The sequence below is a fragment of the Cheilinus undulatus genome, linkage group 14, assembly GCF_018320785.1.
Source record: "Cheilinus undulatus linkage group 14, ASM1832078v1, whole genome shotgun sequence".
Classification (NCBI taxonomy): Eukaryota; Metazoa; Chordata; class Actinopteri; order Labriformes; family Labridae; genus Cheilinus; species Cheilinus undulatus.
In genome coordinates, this window is record NC_054878.1 from 14,243,697 (window position 1) to 14,267,891 (window position 24,195).

A 24,195-nucleotide genomic window follows, 5' to 3' on the forward strand; every position below is an offset into this window, starting at 1 on the left:
TGAAGTCAGATACAGTTAGATTAATAACAGGCCCACTGTTTCATTGGGTATATGATCTGAGGCTGGTATACTGAGTAGAGTGTGGCTAAAGGTAGCAGCTAGCTCCACCAGCCTTCGTTCATCTTTGTAGATTGACATCATGCTTAATGTGGTTACTCATTCCTTTGGTTAAGGGCCTCAACAGCCTATGTACAACTTTCTCTCCATGACCTAGTTCAAATTACTGCCATGCCACACTGTTTTTATGAGATGCAAACCGCTAAGCTTCTCATGAACACATCTAGCAGAGAGCCAGTGGAAAGATCTGGCAGGAATGAAGCAGCCATCTACTGAGGCTACAGCAGCTTCTAGTGGCAGGAGGCCCAGGCACAGTTTTAATAGAGCATTTGGCTGGGATTTCAGGCCTTTATGCATAAACAATGATAGCCTATTAGTTTAACTGACTTGTAAATCTTGTACTGGCCAGTTTAACTAGCTGTCCTTAGTCTTTTACATGATAACCAGCTTTGTTTCCCAATTTTAAACTTCCTTCTGTTGAAAAAACTACTGTTAAATTCACTAGAAGTGGCAGAACCACAGAGAAAATTGACATTTGGCATGTTATGGTGGGATAAGCAAATCAGAGGTGTCACTGTGGCACTCTTGGAGTGTGGGTTATGTAGTGCTCTTGACCAAGAACCTGAATAACCTACATTTTCCTTCAAGTTTGGCTGGAAAGATACAAACTTAAGTCTTCCACATGATCATAAGTTTTGTTTCCCTATGTTAAACCATCTTTTTTTGAATCGGACAGAGGTAGTGCGTTCAGTAGTACTGGGCAATTAATCAGGTTTCAGTTTCAATATCAATTGTGGCTTCCCACTTTCATGAAAATATGATAATTGGTATTAAAGGATCAAAGTGTCACATGCCATGTTACACTTAATTTGCCCATAAGTTTTGTCACTTGGTAGATGTGTCAGTGTTTGTTGTAATATTGTGACCAAACGCAGAAGGTAACCAATGGCACTGATTCAATAAACAAAAATAAAAATCATGAAAAATGGCACTGTGAGGTTTTATTTGTCAGCTTTTATGATTTTCACTCATTTATATTCATTCATTGCCTGTTAGGAGTATTTCAGGTTGATAAATGCAGACAATGTTGTCATAACATCAAGGAGAAATCATTTTTGAAAAGGTGATTTCATTTTAATTTAGAATAAACTGATAATGATTTTGGCTATAATCAAGCAGCCCTAGTCAATAGCTTACATACATGTCTCCTACATGACCAAACATTACTGTTCACACTTAGGTGTCTTGTGGTGAGTTGACCCTAAATGGTTATGACATTATGGCTAATAATCAAATCTAGATCGCAGCATAAACTGAATGTTGTGGCTGATAAGGGACAGTCCTGTCCATGATGTTCTAAAGGACTTGTTTTGAAGTTCAGGGGTTGATGAACCACAGCAAAAACTCTTTAAAGTATGTCCTTGATTTACGCAAACTTTATTAGATAGAGCCCTTTGCCTAACCTTGATGTAAGCATGGAAGAAAGCATGCTTTTAGACTTTATATTTGACTGTTACTTACAGGTAAATCTGGTAGAGCTCGACATATGTATATGCATTAGAGCAGCTGTACATAAAAATGCATGAGCTTGCTCTATGAATCATTTATCCTTGCTGCTTAATCAGTTGTTTTGTCTGCCAGACTTCTCTGTCTCTCTTTTTCTCTACCTATTAACTTTGTCTTTTCAGAGAGCGAGTCACCTCTGCAGCACCCAAGAGGACATTATTGCCATGGTGACACCCACGATGCATTGCACACAGCAAGCTTTCAGGCGAGCAGGCCTCCGAGAGGCTGGATTTAACCGTCTACCTTGCAGGTCGGCTTTGGTGAAACCAACTTTGTTAGCGCAGAAAGAAAATAACAAACAGAACAGAGCAGAGCGGAAAACAAGAGTAAAGGTTAGTGAGGGAGCAGCATTGTTAGTGTCTGTAAAAGTTTGTCACTTTGGCAGTGTGAAACATTATTAAAAGTTCTTTAGGGTTCATTGTGTGGATAAAGATAACCCATAGCTTTTACAAAAGACAAGATTTAAGCTTGTTTTTGGCTTCTTATGGTTCTGCTTTCAAAGGTGATTGTGAGGTGTTTTGAATGTATTTAAGCTTCTGCTGCCCTCTAGAGGTTAAATGATGAGGGCCTACACAAAGGCATGAGTATTTAAAAACATAAAATGTTTATTTGAAAGAGTAATGATATGCTTTAGGCTCTTAATAAGTCCAGATAGTGCTGCTATGGCACTATGCTCTCTTTAATATGGATGGATACACCCACCCATTTAACTTTACACTCATTAAAATTGCAACTCTTAAATGAAAGCTACTCTCAAACCACGTAATCAACAGCTTATTTGTATTCTGAAAAGCTTTTACTAGTCATTCTTGAGAAGGAAATTTGGAGAAGGAAAAGAAAATGCAGGCAGGGGGTGTTAAGAGTTCAATAGAAAGTTGGCAAAACCTGCAAGAGTCTTACCTTGTAAAACTGCAATTTAAAAGAATTACTCAATGTTTTGACATATTTTTTTCTTGTCTCTTTTCTTTCATTATTCTGTTTTACCGGATTCTCTCAGTCATATTTAACTACTTCTAGTCTCTTCAGATATAATGAAGCAACATAAAAAGTTAACAAGCCTTGATTAGAGAAACTAAAAGACAAGTTTTAAGCATTCCTCTAAGCTGTGACAAATGCCTGGCAGAGAGGAAGAAAATAAGTGGGATTAACAATGCCAGCCAGTGGCTTTAAGGGCTTCTAAAGAGCTTTGTAATTAGACTAATAAATCTCACACAGCAGATCATGATTCTTAAGCACTGCAGGCCATCTGTACCTTCACAGCCACGCTCAATCTGCCCGCTGCGGAAAAGGGCGTCATTGATGAGGTCTGGCAAGCGGCCGTTGAGATCAACCGAGGCCAAGCAGCCCTGGAAACCTTCCCGAGAAACCACCAGTTTAGGAAGGTTCTGGTACATGTTGGGACCCAGGCCTCCGATGAAGAGGTCACCTGAGGTGAGAGGAAGAAGGGGATAAGGACAGGTTAGATGTTAGGGATATAAAGAACCAAGTCTTACATGGTGACAGAAAATGCTTTACGTGATATTTGACACATTTACGAATTACAGATTAAGATTAGACTTGTTTCTCTGAGTCTGTGTCTCTTAGCATTCTGCTGAGATCAACGTCCTTGAGTGTTTCAGAAGACCACTAGAGTTCTGAAAATGTTCACTGAATAAAAGTTTTGAGTCACTGAGTCTTTAAAGTTCTGACTATATCATCAAAAGCCAAGTTTAAGACCTAAATTTAGCTCTTGTCTTCAACAAGTCAGCACTTCCTTTACCAAGATTATGTCAGTTCACACTTTTTAAACACAGTAGAAAAAGAAATACTCTGACCTTTCAGAAAAAATAAATGTTTCTCAAAGCAATAATTGAATTATTGTTGGAGAATCAAATTCAAATCTTGAGGAAGATGAGAACATTGAAACCACCCCCATGTTTGTATAGTAAATATAAAGCTAGCATTCATGGTCTTAGCTTAACTAAGTACAAAGACTGGGAATAGCGTAGAGGGAAATTCCAAGACGGTCTGGGTTCAGATCTCAGATGCCCCCCATGCATACCACGAAAGTGAGACGCAACCTCTTTCAGAATGGAAACACATGCTAAAAATTTGAAAATAAATTGAATTAAACTTGTTAATGATTAGGGTAAGGGTTAGGATACAAAAATGTAAAGTCAAATACCTGCAAAACTTTTAAGCTGAGTCAGCTTGCAGGAAAAAAAAGCTCATCCTCAAAAAACCCCACTCTAACGCAGCTGACATTGATAAGGCTAAAGCTAATGTAAGCTACGTTGGTAACATAGCTACATAGCTAATTTAGCTAAACCTAAAGCTAACAGAGTTATGTTGGCTACTTAAGCTACCAAGGTAGCATGGCTACCTAGCTAAAGAAAAAGGAACTGAAGCTACATTAGCTAAGTGATGCTACATTAGCCAAAACTAGACCCATTGTGGAAGTAGTTACACAAATGGTCACTTACTTTGTCTTTGTTAGCTTTAGCAAAAGCTAATTTAGCTACAGTGGCTTACATAGTAACGTTAACTACAGAGCTAGCAAAGCTTTGTTAGTTTTAGCTAAAGTTAACAAAACTAAAGTAAGCCACAGATTGTGTAACTTCGTTCTTTCTTTCTTTCTTTCTTTCTTTCTTTCTTTTTCTTTTTTATGAAATGTTTCTTGGTCTGTAATGTTTGCAGTGTTGTTATTTCATGGATGTACCTGCCAGACTTTTAATTAATGATTTGAAAAAAAAAAAAAAAAAAAAAAAATCTAAAATGTTGTACCAGCAAATAACATCTCTTCTGTTTTGGCAGAGGTGGTGTCTCACAGTAGTGGTCTGCTAGACAGGTGAGATCTGCACCAGACCCCGCTAAGAAATTCTGGCATTGGTTTTGTCCCAGTTCATTCTTCGGAGGGTGGATTCCAAGACCGATGATGGCTGCTTGTACAACTTTTATCCTCAGACGTCTCCTTAACACAGTATAGTACCTTTGCTTCTTACAATTAAAAATACATAATTAAATCACCGAGAAGCTGTTTCATTTTGAACTAAGGTCCATCCTGTGCATGCTTTCCAGCCTACCATATACAGATATTCACTATGCAACAAATCAAGGGGTCACCTTAACGGCCAAAAAAAAAAAATGAAGCTAATGCAAAAACTTCAGTTCCCCAAGTTTCCACTAATGGCTGGCTGCAGAAGCAGTGGACGCCAAATACACACCCATGTTAAAATGCTCACTTTTACAGTAGAAATTTTACAGCCCTACTAAAAAATGATTTTGGTTGGAACAGCTCATGGTCTTTATGGGCAAACATCATATGGTTTACATTTTTCATAAGCATTCAAAGTATATGAGTTATGCTTAATTAGGGGCATGCACGTGGTAGCTGTTTGTCAGGAGACTTCAGGTCTGCCTTGTCTTTACCTCTTCATCTGTTACCAATAATATGGAAACTGCCATAGATGGCCTTCAAAAGCCTCCTTTAGTAACCAAATAGGCAACATCACTCAAACCTTGATTAAATCAGAGACATCGGTGCACATTATCAACTTAAGGAGAATCTACCGCCACTAAAGAAAAGTGGGTTTGAAGTTTACGAGAACTACTGGAAATGTTAGCAGTAAACAGTAAACAAAAAAACTGAAGAATCCAAAGCTAAATAATCAACAAATGGCAAGTTTAAGCAGATATCACTGATAGTGGAGTAACAACATGGTTTAATGGATGTTTAAATGCCAAACCAACTTCAGACAAATAATAGTCCACCATGTAACAGACTTGTAAACGAGTATAATTACATTGCTGTTCCTTAATCACAGCTATTAGTCATGTCTGAGCTTAATGTTAAGTAAGTTCCCTCCACTTTTTTGGATTATAGCAGTTGTACCTGATGTGATAGAGTAAGTAATCACCTGCTGTCATCCTGCACATGATTGGCTGCTGTCAAGCTGATTTAAAGTCAGGAAACTTAATGTCTCGTAACAAATTTATAGGCAAGCATTTAATTAAAATGTTTAAGTGGGTAAGATTTATACCCTCTCCTCCATCAGAAAAATGAAGAGCTCATTCATTGCTAGATATTTTGTTACAGCGTTCATATTTGGGACTTGGAAGTATGTCGAGTCATTTCAAGTTAAAAAGTCAAAGTGTAGCCTTATTGATTTTGTCGAGTCAGACGTTTCAGATTTATGACTAAAGTCTCATGCAAGCCAAGGTCATATGTTGGTACACGGTGGGGGATTTTAATGTGATGTGAGGATTAAATGATACTCTTTGGCCTTCACCATGAAGATAATAATCTCAATTTCTCCTAAGCGAGGATTTGGTACCTTTCAGGTCGAGGTTTTTGGCTCCGTTCACATTCTGCGTGACTGACTTTGAGTCCACCTTGAGCGTGTGTGTGTTGACGGCGTCTCGCGTGATAACCACATTATGCCACTGGTTATCATTCAGCGGGTTGTCACTGTTGCCCTTCAACAGACTCGGCCCGTTCCCCAGGTCGAACACGTAGTGGATAAACCTGTCAGACAGGAAGCACAGCAGGTGAAAATATCAGGGTCTGTTGCAAAGTATATAAGAGTGAATATATCAAAATAATGACTACAACAGAGGGTTTATTGAACTTGAAAAGGTGAGACAAAGATTCAGGATCGATAGCTGGGTCAACACCTTAAGAAGAAAACATTGCACATCAGCATTTTTAAGCATTAATTGCCTCTGGACTACTTCCCGCTCACCCTTTGACCAGTTCCACAGCTATAAAGTCATTCCCGTCCCCGCTGTTGAAGATGATGAACCCATCCGGTGAGGTGGTTTTGAACTGGAAGAAGAGGTGCATGGTGGTATAAGCCTGCAGAGTGGCCAAGCCCAGGTAGCTGCCTTTGGTTTTGAAGGTGACGGGGTCGGCGATGATGAAGCGCATGCCGAAGCGTGCATTCAGCTCACAGAAGTCGATGTCCCCGTTCTTGCACATGTCGATGTACTGCATGCCGTTGAACTTCAGGCTCTGTGGGGAGAGATGTTCAGAGATGCTGTTATGAATAAATGCAAAGTGTGGGTGGTTTTTACATCTACATCATAAGACTGTATATACAGGCCAATCTGCCAAATTTTCAACCTACATCTATGTGGTTAAAGAGGCCAATCAAACATTAAGACAAAAACAGGCAAGTAAGAAAAATTCAAATGATAATGAGAATATACCTCATAAATAAAATAAGAGGTTAAATTGACAATGGCATATATTTCCCATAGGCAGCTGTGAAGGAAAATGATGACTCTCTTTTGGATAACATGGGCAAAATGTTGGTATACACTGACAACATAGAGCTGTTTTATTTCAGTGCTTATATTGATATCAGCCTATGATGCTACCCAAAATGTGGTCATTTGTATCAGTAACTATGGCAAACAATACAACAATCTCTTGGAATATCCATTCATGTCTAAAAACATTAACAAGTATCAAGTCAATTAAAACGTAGCAGTATGACTCAGCAACATGGTGGTGCTGGCAGAGAGGGACATTTTACTTAAAGGTACAGTGTAAAATTGATAAGAGGATCTCACTGGGGTACTTTGCCCCAAAGATCAAGGTCCACCCCTTTCTAGGAGAAAACATTCCATCAGAATGAATGGGAAAATGAAGTCTTTGGTAATTTAAAAGCTGAAAATACGAAGGCCATATAGCTTAATAGTTATTCGGAGTTCAAATCCAATGGGAAGTGATTTAAACATAAAAAGGATGACACTTCTGAATCGGGACTTTCATTGTAACGTTATAAAATGATGAACTAATCTCTGGTCAACAATCTGTTACGTTATACCTGAAGATGTCCAATAAAGGATGAAGGAGCCGATGAGACAAAACGCCTCTCTGTTAAGATGCCCGTCTCCACGTTGTTGAACTCCAGACGGTTGTGGTCGCCTGCCATTACACCTAAAGTGAAGGAGGGGAGAGAGAGGAGAAGAAGGCGAGGGATGAAGGGGTGGAGGAGGAAGGAAGGATACTGCAAGCAATACTGCACAGTCCAGTTTCACTTGTGCCATGCTGATTCAACAGAAGAGGCGAAAGCGACTTTTAAAAAAACATTACCTAAAGTTAAAACAAATGGCAACAGCACAAATCCGAGCACATACTCTATCATCAAGTGAGACTTTCCTAAATCATTTTGTTAGTTTAAGTCCCTGTAAAGTAAAGCAAATTTGTGTGTCTTAGCACACAAGATATGTTGGAATAAGGCTGTAAACATGTAAAAACACTGAGATCTATATGTGGCTGAATTGTGGATTTAGACTGTTATAGTTTTTCACCTCTTTCCTCGCTTGAATTCATCGAGTAGGGCACATATAGGAGCCCATTACATCTCCAGTCTTAATAGGGAATTACTCTGCCCCCTAATGCTACAATGATATAAAACCACTGAGCAGTTCATCTTATTACAGTCTGTTGTTAGCCAATGGTACTGTTTTCATTGAAAGTTATCTGCTTGCTAAATGCTGTGTTTTGTTCATTGTGAGTTAGATTTCCTAAATCTATCAGCCACAGTGACCTACGGGCCATTTAAAAGTATCATAACAGAGATCAGTGCTAGAAAACAGTAAATTTAATCTCAAACTTCTATCCCTCTGCTTTGAATTTGAGAGGATCACATTTCTCCTGAGTGGGCGTGGCTCCAGCTCATCAAACAACACGCCCACACCACCCTAGAGCAGATTTTACTGCCTCATTTTTTATTGTTTTGAAACTTAATTGTATAAGCTTAGAAATGTTTTTCATGGCTGAAATTTGGCCTGGTGTTCATACAACAAACCAAAAAAAAAAGAAAAAGATTCTTTAATGACTTTACAGGGACTTTAAGAAAAAATAAAGAAGCAGTTTACAACCTGACCACCTAAAAAGAGGAAATAAAGTGATCATGCATTACATGGAGAATGTACAACACAAAGTCAATGGTCCATTCATCATTATACCTTCAGCCATGTCTTCATCCACTGTAAGCTTGAGGTGTTTACCACGGCGGCCCACTCGTACTGAGTGCCACTCATTGTCGTTGAGCTTTTGTCCGGCATAAAGAACCTCAGGGCCTTTGCCTGAAGAGGACGGTTAGTTAGTCAAGGGAAGGGGGGCGCACAGGTACAAGACAAAGCTTTGCTTTCAAAACAGGCTTAAAAAGACAAGCAATATTAAGTAGAAAAGGGAATATAAATTATAATTATTTGAAGTTATTTAATATATATATGCTGTTCAAAACATTTTCTATAAATTAAGCACAAATTTAAGATAAAAAATGTTTGAATCTCACAAAAAAGGACACTAGAAAATGAATCAGAGTTGTTCAAAGAAGTAAAAAGATTTGCTGTTACTCAGAAAAGGACTCAAAAGTTGATGTACAGTTCAAAGGGATCTAATAATGTTATTATCCCGTATTTATTTGACTTTAATTCGACTTTTAAATGATCTGAAGTAGATAAATAACAGGGGTGGAAAGAAACTAAGTACATTTACTTTAGTTACTGTAAAGAGTAGGTTGTTAGGGTACTTCTATGTTTTCAGTACAGTTAAAATCAGTACTTTTTCTATTACGTCAGTGAATCATAACCAGTGTATCTGCCCTTTTACTTGAGTACATGCTTGCCCACAGAATTGGCAGGGCCCCTGAAAAACCCAGTGAACCCCCCCCCCCAAGTTGTGGTTTATCATCAATGCATGTATGTTGGGCCAGTGGCAGTAGTGCTAGCATCCTGGCTAAGAGTTGCTTCATTGTGGAGCTGAGAGTGTGTCAAGCTATTATTTGGTTCTGATGTTTAAAAAATGTATTGGTACTACTTTAGGTCCTTTTGACCACTGTATCCATCCAGCTTTGGTACTTTTTTCATTTTTTTGTATCTTTTAGACAATTTTTGCCACTTTAAACCTATTTTCACTATTTTTTAACCAATTTTCACTATCTTAGTCTCACATTATTACAACCTTTTTGCCCATTTTGCCACTTTTTAACCGCTTTTCATTCTTTTTGCCCATTCCCCCTTTTTTGCCTTTGATAATCAAAATGTTGCCACTTTTAACCCATGTTTGTTTCTTTGAACCCAAATGTTGCTAATTGTCACCCATGTTTGCCCTTTATCACTTTTTTGTTACTTTTTGTAATTATTTATTTTCCTCTTAAAGTTATTTCAGTTCCTTCTTCTTTATTCTCTGGCATCCTAAGGAATGTCCACATCATGGCTTATCTATGAAGTCTGACATTATATTTCAAATACTTTAGTCATTGTGCTCATTCACACTGGAGACTTTACAAAAAAAGTAATTATTTTTCAAGAAAAGATGTTAACATTATATCAAAGGCCATATTTTACTACAGCATAAATAAATAGAATAACTATTTTTTTATTATTTGATAGAAGTGGCTATTATTCAGGTTAAAAATAAAATATGGTGATCACAGATTAACTTTACAATGGACCATGGTTTTTCTCATCTCCTTGGGCCCACAGTTTAGGCTGGACCCCAGAAAGCTACCCCCCTTTATCCCCTTTTATGGGCGCCTTGCTTGAGTACATTAGTCCTGTACTTTTTCCACCCCTGGTAGATCATTATATTAATGCTACAGTGCCATTAGAAGGGGCTGCAAAGATTGTGTGAGGTGATGTGGCGTTGAACCACTAGAGGGCACCAGAGACCCACTGAATTTCTCTTCAGGCCAGGGCTGCTCATTTGCAATCCTGGATCCGCTGACTGATATTGAACATGGATTTAAAAGCCAAATAAGCCACATCCTTTGGTCAGTGAAATTGATTTGAAGTACAGACTTGGGTTTTAATTTTATGACTTAAATTCTGTTGTCCTTTGTTGAACCCATCTTTTTACATAAGTACCAGGGAGTTGCTTTTATACTTCATTTTGAAGGGTAATATGTCCTAAGTTTTAAAAAAACAAATAATCCTCTTAAGAAACTGAATTTGTGTTTTTAATCGATGAAGATTAACAATATAAAAGTATACTATAACATATACTGTCTTTTATCTTTGCTCCTCTTTCTATTCATCTCCGTTTCCCTCTACCAGGCTTTAAGAATAATGAAAAATTAGAGTCCCATTCATGAGTAAGAGCATGTTCTCTAATACTAACTGTACATCATTTTTTATTGCAGTGTGTGTTTGAAGACGAAAGGCTAGTAAACAAAACAAGAGAGACACAGAGCCATATATAACAGCGGAATTGAGTAAATAGCACAGCCCATAGAGTCTGAAAGTGTAAATGTTGAGAGAGTAGCTATAGGCAAACAGGGAACAATAAATAACTAGCTGCCTGACTTAATTTAAAAAATGGGCCGTTTAAAATATATGGAGTACATTAAGTCTGATTTGCATAACTTTGATCTCTGGCTATTACTTCTTCCTCCTCTTATCTGTGAAATCCTCTTATCAGTCCCCTGCATTCACACATTCCTTCCCTTACATCTAGCACACAGGCTATAATCAAACATTGACTGAAGGAGAAAAAAGAGAGAGAGAGTCTGCAGAAGAAGAGTGTTGACTTACTGGTGTTACAGTTTATCCTGACACAGTCTAGATGGGGAGGGGAGAATAAGTGACAGATGAAATCGCATCCTTCAAGGTTACAGCTGCAGACATCCAAGAGCAAGAAAAGCCACCTTCCGGGGACGGACACATGACCCCAGCGGCCATTTTTGCCTGGCTGGCTACTGATTGTCAAGCTTATTTTACTGATACAACAAATCCAATCTAATCCAAATTTATTTACTTAGTTATCTTAATCTTGGAGCCAATAATATCATGCCAAATTGGTGAATATTATTGCATGGATGAGACTTTTTGAACATCTTTTGTCTTATTAGACGCTAGCTTATAAATTAGCTATTGAACTGTGGCTTAGTATTGACTTGTTAGATTTCAAAATGGTCGCATGAGATTCCATGGCCACATCGATTTTGCATCCTGGCAGCTAGAGCCGAAATATTTGACAGGTAACCAACTATATAATGCAAGTTTAATCAATATGTATTTTTCATGAAACATGAAGCCAAATCCCTATGTAAGGGGAGAGTACTGAAGCTGAGTTTGGCAGGTGCAGAAATCCATGTGACCAGGCCGGTCATGTGTCGTCAACCGCAACAGAAAAGTGGAAACAAACAGCCTCGAGCCACGCAGCACCAACACTGTACAGAGGCCTAAAGTCCCTAGAAATGACTGGAAATACTTCTGTGCATTACTTACAGTTTGATATTAAAGTTCTTCCTTTTGATTATTTAGAAGAAGACCACATTGCTCATTAAAAACATGAAATAAGGGCTGCAGATGTTCCATGTTTTTAGCAGCTGTGGCAACCAACACAGTTTGGATTCTATCAAAAGTTAGAAACATATGTTCTAAGTGTCTATTCTAGGCTCGCTGCTTTAAAAGCCTGCACTCTACTTAAACGCAGCACTTGTGCCACCATCTGCAGGCGCGCTGGGTGCTGTGGCATCGGGCTGTTTGCCAGACGGGCCGCAGGCTCGGGGCCTTTGAAGGGGTGAGTGCCATCTTTGAACAAGGCATGGGAAATGCCGGCTACGATAGACCAAGGGTTACTAATGGACGGAGAGAAACATGGACCTGCTATCATGAGGAAATAAAAAACCACAGAGACGCACTCACACGAGAAGAATGAGAACTACCAGTGCAGCACTGACATGTTTATGCTTATTCTAACTTTGAATAGATGGCATAATAGACTCTCAAATGTTGCTATGTGAAATGACAAAGTGCCATCTATTTTAAAAAATCAACACATTATGCTTTAAAACAATCTATTTGTACACAATAATGAGCATGACTTCAATGATCTGTTCAAAAGATGTGCTGCAGAGCATCGAGAACTCTGTAAAGTGTTAAAATGATGGATGTTAAAATCTACAGACATCTAAGAATCAAGGCAGAAAAATGACAGGCAAGTCCAAAAAAACAAAGCATGCAACTACAAAGACAAACTGGTTTAGTATCTACGTCTAGACTTGTAGAGAGAAATAAAGGACACAGAAACAGTAAGGCCTCCTCTTGAACTCGAGGTGAGGCGGCCCAGCGTTAACGGTTTATACGATACCTAAGTTGACCGTCAGTTTCACCCTCCCGCTGTCCAGCTCCAGCCTCAGCGTATCTGCAGACTCGCGGGACGTGGCGGCCATGAGCAGCCCGAACGCCCGCTGGGACATGAAGCGAAGTGAGACATCCTCGGCCTCCGTGTGCATGACATTCGGAATCACCACTTTCATGTACATGCTGCCGTCATAGGACAGGATTGACGCCTCTGTGAAGACAAAAAAGAGGGAATTTAACATCTTGTGCTGCCATCTAAAACCACTCTGGGAAAAAGCCCGTCTCCATTTATGTCTGGGAAAAAAACCCATCATAACAGGACAAATAAATTGCATATGCTTCATCTCCTCTTGACAGCTTTGTTTATGATACAGATGCCACGATATGATGAATGAGAGCGTGTGCTTCGAAAGCAAATACATGAGAAAAAATGCTCTGGGAGGGAAGGTGAACTCAATTTAAATTTAGAACACGCATGCATTCATGTACCTTTGATTTCATCGATGAAAAACATGCGCATACATGTCCCATAAGTGTGGTTGAAACTGCATTTATCATCCACAGAGTGACAGGGGAGTGGATGTGGTGGACACACTGCATTTCAGTGTGTCACAGCTTTACCAGTGATACTTCTCCCCTGTGAAACTTCCCTTTGTAGTTGTAAGTAAGTGTTTTTATACTTAACTTATCCTTTAATGATCGACAGCATAAAAAATACAGAGATTTAAAAAACTACAGATTTTCAGTCATGTCTTTAACTATTTGAATTCAAAGGCGAGCCTTTAGCTGTAAAAACTGTTTGTGTGTTACAAACAGAAAAGATGACACTGTCTGACTTTTGCATATAACTTGTGCTGATTAAAAAGAAGAAATCACTGAATACTGGTGGCCTTGTACTTCTATTTCTGTTTCTGTGGTACTGAATCAGGAATAAATATCATTAGATTTTAACTGGTGTTTCTGAAATTCTGAAAGTGTGACAACTCTACTCTCTACTGCATTCTAAACCAAAATTAGAAAGGGAACAACTGCACTGGAATACAGAACAAGTTCTTACTCATTCCCTCACCAGGGATGAGTCATATTTTTTGATTATTAAAATAATAATTTTTTTCATGAATATTTTAACTATTAACACAACTTTTTCTCCATTTAAAAATAATAAATCTGCATTACTTGCTCTGGAGTCGAGTTGCAAAGCAGTTCTGTCCAAGTGACACTGGCTGTTGTGCAGCCAACCACCATTAAAGGTGCAATATGTAGAATTTTCATGCTGGAATATCTGCTTTATATTGAAAAATGATGACTCAAATGTCGTATGTTTTTTGAGGGAAGCGGAAAAGGAGCACAGTCCAACAATAAACTTTCTAAGGTGCACAATAAAAAAAAAAAAAGGATGAAAAAGACGAGTCGAAACAAGTCCGTTGTGACTGTTGCCTTACTTAGAAAAAATGTTTTGAGTGCTGACGCCTCCATTTTTTCTTTACCTGCAGCTTTCTCAATGGTTTTTATATCCAGATAAATTCTAAGAGTTTTTAGCTGTAACAGTCTATGTCTTAGTGTTACAGAAATGACAAACACCAAACTGGTTTCACTTAACCATGAGCCCAAGTGAATTTGTAAGAATGACTCTTTGCTCTACTTCTGCATAAAGCGGCACCACTGTTTCTGTAATGGACAGAAGAGTCAGGATTTAACATGGTTAGTCACACGCTGCCTGAAACTCATTTTCAGCTTATGTCTTTACAAATAAAGCACAAAGTGCTGCTAATGATCTCCTGATCAGAAGTTAAGGAAGCAGTTTACAGTGTCATTCAGTGGAGGTTGGGATGCGCCTAGCTGTTGTTACTAACTGCTTATAAAGCCTCGTGTCGATGACGATTGGAGTTTCTGCAATGTTCACAGGTTGCCTTCCTACAGTTTGCATGACTGGTGTCCGACTTCTGACTTTTTGCTGTTTAAAGAAACCTGAAATAATCCAGTATCTTTGCATTTAGCCTTAACATGAAAATCTATGACCCATGTTACCAGCCTGAGTACCAGAGATGGAAAAAGTATATGCAGTACTCTACAGTACTCAAGTACAGTTACTTTGGTTAAAATTTACTGAAGTGCCAGTCTATAAATCTACTCAAGTCCAAGTAAAAAGGATTTAATTTAAAATGTACTGAGTACTGAGTAGCTACTGGGAGTTGTACCCTAAAATATGATCTTTCCTTATTGCTAAGAGCAACAAGAGAATAGATCTCAAACCAGGTTGTTCAGCTAAAGTCGAACCTCTTTAATCAAGTAAATACACAGCAAAATTGACAGTCTTAATTAAGAGTTAAATCTAACACTTTAAAAGTGTATATATTGGTCCACGCTACTTATAATTATAGTGCACTTTGAAAGATGTAAATATTTTACAGTATGACAGCCGCAGTGACTCTTGAAAATCTGTGGCAAGATGGGGCTCTGGCAAGTACAAAGCAGGGAGTTGCCTCATTGCAAGGTAATGCATACTGATGCCTAGTGAAGAATATGCGCTCTGTGTCCTTGAGGAGTACCTAAAGACAAAGATGGGAAGTCCAGCTCAGTGGATAACTGCACTCGTGGTGCAAATGTCTCTAACAACAAAAACAACAACAACCACTTGAAAACTGACCAAAAGAACCCCAGCAGGGATCACAGGCAATATCTTAACACAACTAAACAGTACCAACTTGTGTTGGTTGAGTGATGTGCTGCATTATGCAATTTGGCATCTGCTGCCATCTGTTAGCTTTTTGATAACTACACCATGGGGGATGTATATGTATGTACTCCAATTACCTTGGAATTCGGATCAAGGCACTTGAAATTAAGTCACACCCAAGCTGAATGTATTACATTTGCTACAAGCTCGTAACTTGAGGTTATGGGGGGTTGCTTCGACTTGAGTCAGAATTACATGTTCAGGCTGCATTTCAACTCAGATATTTCTGAGTTACAAGGACAAACAGAGTGCACCATTAACATCTACAGCTGTATCCATCCATCCATCCATTTTCAACTCCACTTATACTGTTCTGGGTCATAGGGGGCTGGAGCCTATCCCAGCTGATGTTGAACTGGTCGCCTGTCAATCACAGGGCTGACATGTAGGGCACCAGGGCAAAAAAGTCACAACTACGGCCAATTTACAGTCACCAGTTAACCTAATGGGCATGTCTTTGGTGGTGGGAGGAAGCCTGAGTACCCTAATCAAAATACATTGATTCTTAAATAAAAAAGCAGAAAATGCTGAATCTCTTGGTGAGTGGCACCATGTGTGAGCATTAAGCTAACAAACTAAGATGTACACTGAGAACAGCCTGGGAGAAAATGAGTCCCTAAAATGCATTTGAGTTAAGGTCATTGACCTTTGAAAAGTAATTTTTCACATCTGTAGCCCACACTTGCAACCACAAAGCTTTTTCTGTAGTTAGTATTCGGCAAAAATTATGAAGAAAAACATAAAATATAAAAGACTGCTGGTTTTTAAAGCAGCTGGGCCTAACTCTTCTGCTTCTTTTAGATCACGAAAAAAGGAGCTGGAAGCCCTGGCTACTGTGGCGAAAAAAACAGGAAGACTGTCAGCAGACCAGAAGCCTCTTGGGCAGAGAGAGACAGATTAAAAAGGGCATCCAACCATGACATACCTGTTTTGACACCTCAGCTTTTTAAAAGAAAAAAAAAATAGCCCTGTGGCCTCAGAAATGCACAAACCATTTGGCTGCGTCTGGGGAAATGCTGAGGCTTTAGGTGAGAGGGGTTTAGAGAATCACGCGAGGGAGGGTTTGTACCTGTAAATGATGCAATGTTACATGCCACCTACTGTTTTGATTTTAACTTTTTGCCCATATTTTAGAGATTAATGGGTGATTTTTAAAGAAAATGCCAACTACAGCAAACTGGAAAGCATTAAAAGTCAAATCCAATTCAGCTCCACTTAAATGTCAAGATTCATGTGATATGCTAAATAATTTATGTATAAGCAGTATGAGATCAGTGAGCCGTTCATCTCACCAGGCAGTATGCTGCTGTTAAAATCCAACACTCGTCTGTGTTGCTTTTAGGGCTGTTGTAAAATCCATTCTCTGAACAAGCTGTCGACTGTGTGGGTACAGAAGCCTGGAGGGTAATGAAACCTTGGCACTGCATTGTTTTACTCAATTTTAAATTGCACAGGCTCTCTCGCTCCCTCTGTCTCTTCCTCTCTACTGCACGCACACATACATAAGAAGAAAAAAAGAGACGTTGCCAAACATCCACACATACGTGGCCAGCAGCCTGTCCACAGCACAGACAGATCCTCTAACTGACAGAGGCATGTATTGATTCGTGAGCCAGGTCAGGTCCCAGGCTAGCGCTGCAAGAAAAACAAAATGTGGCGAGAGTCAATCTGTACTTTGAAAACACAAAGAGACAAGGAGGAGCAGGAGAAGAACCCAATAAAACAGTGTGATCTCCACTCTGCAGTATAAAGCTCCTTCGAGGAACCATCATCATGTCTTTGCTAATCTTGTCTTTTTTATGTGTTAATACTGTTTCCTGACTAAAATCTCATCATGCTTTCTTCTTACGGTACAATAAATCACTGTGATTTCATACCTTAGAAAATGTGACTAAAAGCAGTTTCAGCTGCATGCTGTGTGCAGTAGTTGCCTCATCTGACATCAACATCAAAAATACATCCATAAAAATCGATGTTCTTGCTTGATATGATGTACAATAAAGGGGCTTCAGCTATTACATCAGTGCATTTCACAACAACCTAAAACTCCACACAGGAGCCACATTCAGGTACACTAGACTAAAAAAAAAACACACTTTTAGCCTCTGGAAGTCAACAGATTTTGACAGCAGTGACAGGTACAGTTGAAGTTGGAGACATATGCAAATACAGGGAACTAAGACTCAACAGTACTGGAGCTTCAGCCTGAGCCACATGCTAATGTCATAATTTAACAATCGACATTAAAGAAAGTGTTTTCTGAGAAAATAACATCCACTTACAGTTGCGTTGGCATGTAAGTGGTGAAAAGAATGAGACCACAGTAATTCCACCTATTAGAATTTTCCAACACTGCTGTTGCTAGGCAGGATAATCCTTCATTCTCAGCTCTGAGATCAGTGCACCATTTACAAAATTTCAAAGGACCTGGGTAATGTCAACTTATGAGAGAGTATTTTCACATGACAGTGAAATTGACCAACCAGATATATGGACAAAAGTATTTGGTCACCTGACCGTTATGCCAACAGGAATTGTAATGATATTGTATTCATATAGATGTACTTTAATAGGGACTTGGCCCCCTTTTTGCAGCCATAACAGCTTCCACTCTTCTTGGAAGGCTTTCCACAAGATTTTGGAGTGTTTCTGTGGGAATGTGTGCCCATTCAATCGGTAGAGCTTTTATGAGGTCAGGCGCTGATGTTGGACGAGAAAGCCTGGTTCACAATCTCCATTCCAGGTCAACCCAGAATGTTTGATAGGGTTGAGAATAGGACTCTGTGCAGGCCAGTTAAGTTCTCCCACTCTGAACTCATCAAACCAGTACTTGCTTTGTGCCTGTTGCACAATCATGTTGGAATAGAAAAGCACCTTCCCCAAACTGTTGCCCCAGAGTTGGAAGCATTGCAATGTCCAAAATGTCTTGGTGTTCTGAAGCATTAAGTCTGGCCTCTACGGGAGATAAGGGTCCTAGTCCAAACCTTGAAAAACAGCTCCATAACATTTTCCCCTAAACTAAATGTCACAGTTGGCACAGTGCAGAAAGGTAGCATTCTTTCAGCATCCACCAAACCCTCTCAACTATCTGACTGCTACAGAGAAGTGTCATGGAAACCCATTCCATGAAGCTCTGGCACCACAAGCTTTGTGTTTAAATTAATGCCAGTGGAAGTTCAGAACTCTTCAGCTGTGGAATCAGCAGAGATTTGGTAACTTTAACCCACCATGCACCGTACATCTGCTTTGTTGTTGAGTTGCTGTTTTTCCTAAATGCTTCTACTTTCTAATAGTTTTGCTAACAGTTGATCCAGCAGGGACGAAATTTCACAAACCGTCTTAATGGAAAAGTAGCATCCATCACGGTACCACACTTGAAGTCACTGAACTCTTCAGAATGACCCATTTAGATCACAAATGTTTGTAAATGGAGACTTTATGGCTCGGTACTTGATTTTATAAATCCGTGGCACTGGGTCTGAGTGAAACATGTGAATTCAATAATTCACAGGTGTGGCCAAATACTTTTGTCCATACAGCGAATGAATATTATTTTGTTCAGTAAATCATGATTTGCTAATTTACACAAAAAGAGTCTCCTTTGACTCTGAGATGCAACATTCAAGGAAAATTGTATTTCAGGAACAATGACTGCATTCATACTAGTAAATTAAGATAAATTAATCAAAACCAGTGAATGCATTCACGGTGGAAAAAGAGCTTAATGTCAAAATCACTCCAACACACCAAGTTTAGATGATAAATGGAAGGTTTTAACTGTATTTTGTTCTCTGTGGGACTTGTGTTCAGCTATTACAACCTGCCAATGCAAGATGCAATAGCTATGACTGCAAATGGGAATATTGCATTCCAATTAAACTATATACATATTTTACATCAGTGTATTATTTAACTCTCCAAGCCCAAATGTAAAAAGGAAGAAAAAAGGAAAGTCCCACTGATATCCATCCAGTCAACCTATGTTTCAGTCTGTTCCATTTTGGTTGACTGACCCATCAGGCAGTGTTTACCAGGGGCCTCTGCGCAGCAGGGTGAATTAACTCCCAAATGATCTTCAGTTCATCCAACCTGTTCCAGCATCAGTCTCTTACATCTCTGAGTTTACCTCCACTCAGCCTATTTAACTGTTTAAATGCACAATCTTGGCCAAACAGCCCAAAATTCTGCAAAAACAACGTGCAAATCTGTTTTTGGGAGCTGGGACTGATTCCCCATTGAAACAGTCCAAAGCTATTCATGGCTGAAAAATACTTTCAGTCTCCCTCTCAACAGGCTGAATACACAACCCTTTAACCAGTTTGTCAATATGCCTGACTGCTTCAGGGTCAAAGCTGTGCTGTGGCTTTTCAAGCAAGCAGAGAAACATATTATTAGAGCCAATTTTAAGATTCTGTTTTGTTCACAGCGGCCATCAGGGTAAAGCCGTCGCCGTCATGTGTGACAGTCATCGATCAATCACAGCCACGGCCGGCTGAGGCGTCGTCAAAAAGGCTTTTTATTGTTTGAATGAGGAGAGTGGAGTATTAGGTTGACTGCAGATCTGTGAATTTGAGTCCCACGGCATATCTCTGTCTGCTCTGACTGGCAGGAAAACAAATCAAGCAAAAAAGGAAGACTTTATTTTGAGGATGCTCACCTGCTTTATTTAGAACCTCAAAGGGAAGGTTCAAGGGAGAAATAATGGGAAAAAGTCCCAAAATAAATGACCAGAAGTGATTGACAGGAAAGAGGAAAGTCATCTGCTTTGTATTTGTAGAGGTCAAATAGAAATCTCCCAACAATCAGTCAGACACAAAAATGAAAAGTAGGAAAGGCAGAGCGTCAAAGAGAAGACATTTTGGCTTGTTTTTATACCAAATATAGTCTACACCTCTAAACCTGCATCATCCACATATACAGTCATATCTATTAACTTCGGTTCCCACCAGCACATTCCTTTAGTCAAGGTCAAAACTGATCCATTGACTATGTGTTGACTGAGCACAGCCTCTTAAAGAGATTGCTCTTTAAGCCACACTGAACTCCAGCAGAAGTTTAAATTTCAACAAAATGGGAAGCTTTGCAGCCCTGAAAGTTCAGATTTTACATCAACATTGGTTTCAATTAGTTTGAAACAAAACTAGCATCAAATTATCAACCCACAAAGAGCTGTTATATTACTTTCTCACACCACTGAACAGAGCTCTAGCACCTTTTAAATTTGCTCTTTGCTATCACTGTGCTTACATTAAGAATTACATTGAAAAAAGTAATTTTGGATCAGTCTTGTCCACTCCATCATGAAGACGAGCCCCTTTTCTCCAGCTTTCTTTGAGCAGCTTCCTTGTCCATTAAATGTGTTATACCACCATGGGTTTTAAAAGCAAATGTGTGTCTGTACTCACTTTTCTCCTGTCTAGTTTTAAAACAACGGCAATGAAGATGGACATGTGCAGTTACTGTATGAATGTGTTCATTATATTGTATTACAGCAGTGATTCTCAAACGGTGCAGCAAGGCACACTAGTGTGCCCTAAGGCAAGTCTAGGTGTGCCATGGAAATCTGTACAAAACATTATTACTACAGCTTTATGGGAAGTACTGTAACCAGGCCTGCCCGCAGATCTGGCTGGACCCCTGAAAAAAACCCAGGGAATAGGACCTCCCCAGCTGGGATTTATTGATGATATCAGTGGTGCTACCATCCTGGCTAACAGTTACCTCAACAAGAGCTAAAAAGCATTGCAAACTATTATTGGGTTGAAATTGGTAATGAAATTATCTATTCATGCTATTTTTAACTAAGTTAACCAATTTTTATTCCCATTTTTGCCAATTCTTTTGACAACTTACACCATTTTGCATTTTTGCCACCTCTTATTACTGCTTTTGTCCCATTTTTGCCACTTCTTTTGGAACTTTTTGCCACATTTAACCCATTTTTGCTACCTTTTTGCCACTTTATTTAGAACTTTTGCTATTTTTTAGCCATTTTTTACCATAATTCCTATCCTATTTAACCCCCTTTTTTTAACCAATTTTTTAGCAACTTTAACCCTTTTTTGCCACTTTTCTGCCACTTGTGATCTATTTTGCACCTTTTTGACACTTTCAACCCATTTTTGCCACCCTATTGCCAATTTTTGCCCACTTTTGCCTTTGTTTGACCACTTTTTTGCCCAATTTTGCCATGTTATTATCACTTTTAACCCATTTTTTCCTCCTTTATACAACACTTAACCCTTTTAGACCATTTGTAACCCACTTTTGCCACTATTCTAACATTTTCAAAAAGTTTTTGCCAATTTTAACCCACTGTGTGGCCATTTTCTTTCTTTCTTTTTTTTTTTTTTTTTTTTTTTACCAATTTTCATTTTTGACTTTGTTTTGCCACTTTTGTCCAATTTTGCCATGTTTTTGAAATCACTTTTAAGCCGTTTTTACCACCTTTTGCCCACTATTTCCATCTCCATGATCCCACAGTTGGCTGGGCTCCAGAAAGCTCTCCCCTTTATCCCCCCTTAGAGGCCATCTTGACTGTAACATTATTTAAAAAGTCAGTTTTGTATCGATTTAAATATGGTGTGCCTTGAGATTTTGGCTTAACCTTAGGTGTGCCTTGGGCGAAAAAAAGATTGAAAATCACTGTATAACAGCACTGAGTGGTCAAAGGTAAATTCACCGTTGTGTTGGCAAAAAGTCTGCCTTATTTCTGCCAAAGACTTTATAAAGTCATTACTATGCAGGAAAAATGGACAGTCAGTTAAGAGCACCAACCTCTATTGTTGAAAAAATAAGCCAAAAAAGCCAAGTGCAACATGCTGCAGTTTTTCAAGTGTCCGCTTGAAATTAGATGCAGAAGCCCAAGAAGTCACAGACGTATCCAATACTAAAATGTCCACTCCACAGCAGAAACTCTTTCCAGCCAGGTTAAAAAAGGAATTTAGCCTGAATAGCTCATATTTTACTAGCAAGTACTCTACCAGGGGTTAATTCCTTTAGAACTCAACCATTATGATTATGTTGAAGTACAAGGGCTATTTATTATAAGGCCAAGAAACACATGAGTGCATGAGTTATCAACTTGTCTCGGGTCAGGACTCACCACCATCTACTTAGAAACCTAAGTATCATAATCCACATGTCTAACATTTTGCAATCATAACTAAAATGGTGCAGTTTGGACTTGAGATGCAACGAAAAATGTAGTGGAACAAATGGATGGGGACATTTCCTTCAAAATAAAAGCACACTACAGAATTTTTGCCACGTTCTTTTTCAGGCACATCCACAACCCACTGAAAATGGCTTTGAAAACCATGTTTGGGTCCCGACCCACCAGTTGAGGACTAATGTGCTGCATTGCAGGTGTTTGTCTGGGAGCTTGAAACCGGCTGTAGTTGCAGCTCTTTGCCTAGTAGCTGGTTTACTGAATGGCCTCCATAATTCTCAAATGGCACAACCAGGGCTCTTCCAAGAGCTGGTCGTCTGGCCAAACTGAGCAATCAGAGGAGGAGGGCCTTAGTAAGAGAGGTGACCAGGGACCTGATGGTCACTCTGACTGAGATCCAGAGATCCTGGGGAGATGGGAGTTCCAGAAGTACAACCATCAATGCAGCCCCATGTGACAGTCCATTCATTTTTTGCACTATGCATTATCAGCTGTGAGCCTTATATAAAAGAATCTAAAAATTAAAAAAAATCCATTTTCACTATATCATGATAGGATACTAAGTGTAGATTAGTGAGAGATAAAGGAATATAGATGGCTGTAGTATCAGGCTACAACATAGCAAAACTGAAAAAGTAAAGGAGGGCTGGATACGTCCTGGATGCACTATAAAAAATAGAAGACTCACCTATGCTTGCCTTTGGCCAAATCACAAGAAAATGAAGGATAAATAGCTGTATTTGCCTTGTTTTATGAGATATGTGTGTCCACATCAATAGAATGTGTTTTCAGTATATTTCTACAGGACCTAGAACAAGGCCAAAAACTAAAGCACATCTAATAAAATTGTTGAATGTTTCTGGCATTTGGCCAAAACCTTGTATCTTGTATCTATCATTTTTTTCATAAATTAGTGCTTTTGGTCACCTTTTACATCAGGGGAGTCAAACTCAAGCTGAATCCGGCCTGTGGTAGAGTTACACCCAGCCCTAAAATATGAGGCCTGCAGATTTCCTCCCGTAAAAAAATGTAGACTTAACCTTGATGATATGAAATATCCTTAAGTCATGAAAATGTGAAAAAAATATTAAAAGTAAAACTAACTAGATCAAAAGAAAAGTGGGAAAACAAATTAATTTGTGTATTTATTTCATATTTGTGATTTTGCATTGGGCAGTAATGACTTCAAATGTAATATTTGGACTTTTATTTCATATTTCGACCATTTTTCAAGTTATTATTTGACTTTTTTCTCATATTTTGATCTTTTCAACCTATAGTTTTGACTTTATCTAATATTTTGACCTTTTCAATTGATTATTTTGACCTTTATATCTTATTTGACCTTTTAGGTGCACCATTTTCTAATTTAAGTCATATTTTTGTCTTAAAATGTGATTGTGACTTTCTTTTTATATATTTGCCTTTTAAAAAAAATTATTTTAACATCTAATTACGTGTTTGGACCTTCTGAACAAATAAGTTTGACTATTTCTCTCAGATTTTGAGCCTTTTAACTTATCATTTTGACTATTTAAATTCTAAAGTCATTTTTCATCATTGCTAATTTCTTCCCCATAAT

General features: G+C 38.7%; 1 protein-coding gene across 3 annotated transcripts in view; it reads right to left on the minus strand.

Moving 5' to 3' along the window:
- Positions 1–24,195, minus strand: part of LOC121521774 (neurexin-3b) — a 536,400-nt gene that overhangs the window by 314,820 nt on the left and 197,385 nt on the right. For all 3 annotated transcript variants that reach the window (XR_005992887.1, XM_041805939.1, XM_041805938.1), the window contains 8 exons: positions 12,713–12,916; positions 11,152–11,178; positions 8,581–8,700; positions 7,434–7,546; positions 6,345–6,613; positions 5,937–6,127; positions 2,876–3,049; positions 1,867–1,893 (listed from right to left, as the gene is read on the minus strand). Coding sequence is in view for 2 of the 3 variants with exons in the window: in XM_041805939.1 (XP_041661873.1) it covers positions 1,867–1,893; positions 2,876–3,049; positions 5,937–6,127; positions 6,345–6,613; positions 7,434–7,546; positions 8,581–8,700; positions 11,152–11,178; positions 12,713–12,916 (1,125 nt within the window). In the remaining variant the exon portion in view is untranslated. The remainder of the gene's footprint in view (positions 1–1,866; positions 1,894–2,875; positions 3,050–5,936; positions 6,128–6,344; positions 6,614–7,433; positions 7,547–8,580; positions 8,701–11,151; positions 11,179–12,712; positions 12,917–24,195) is intronic.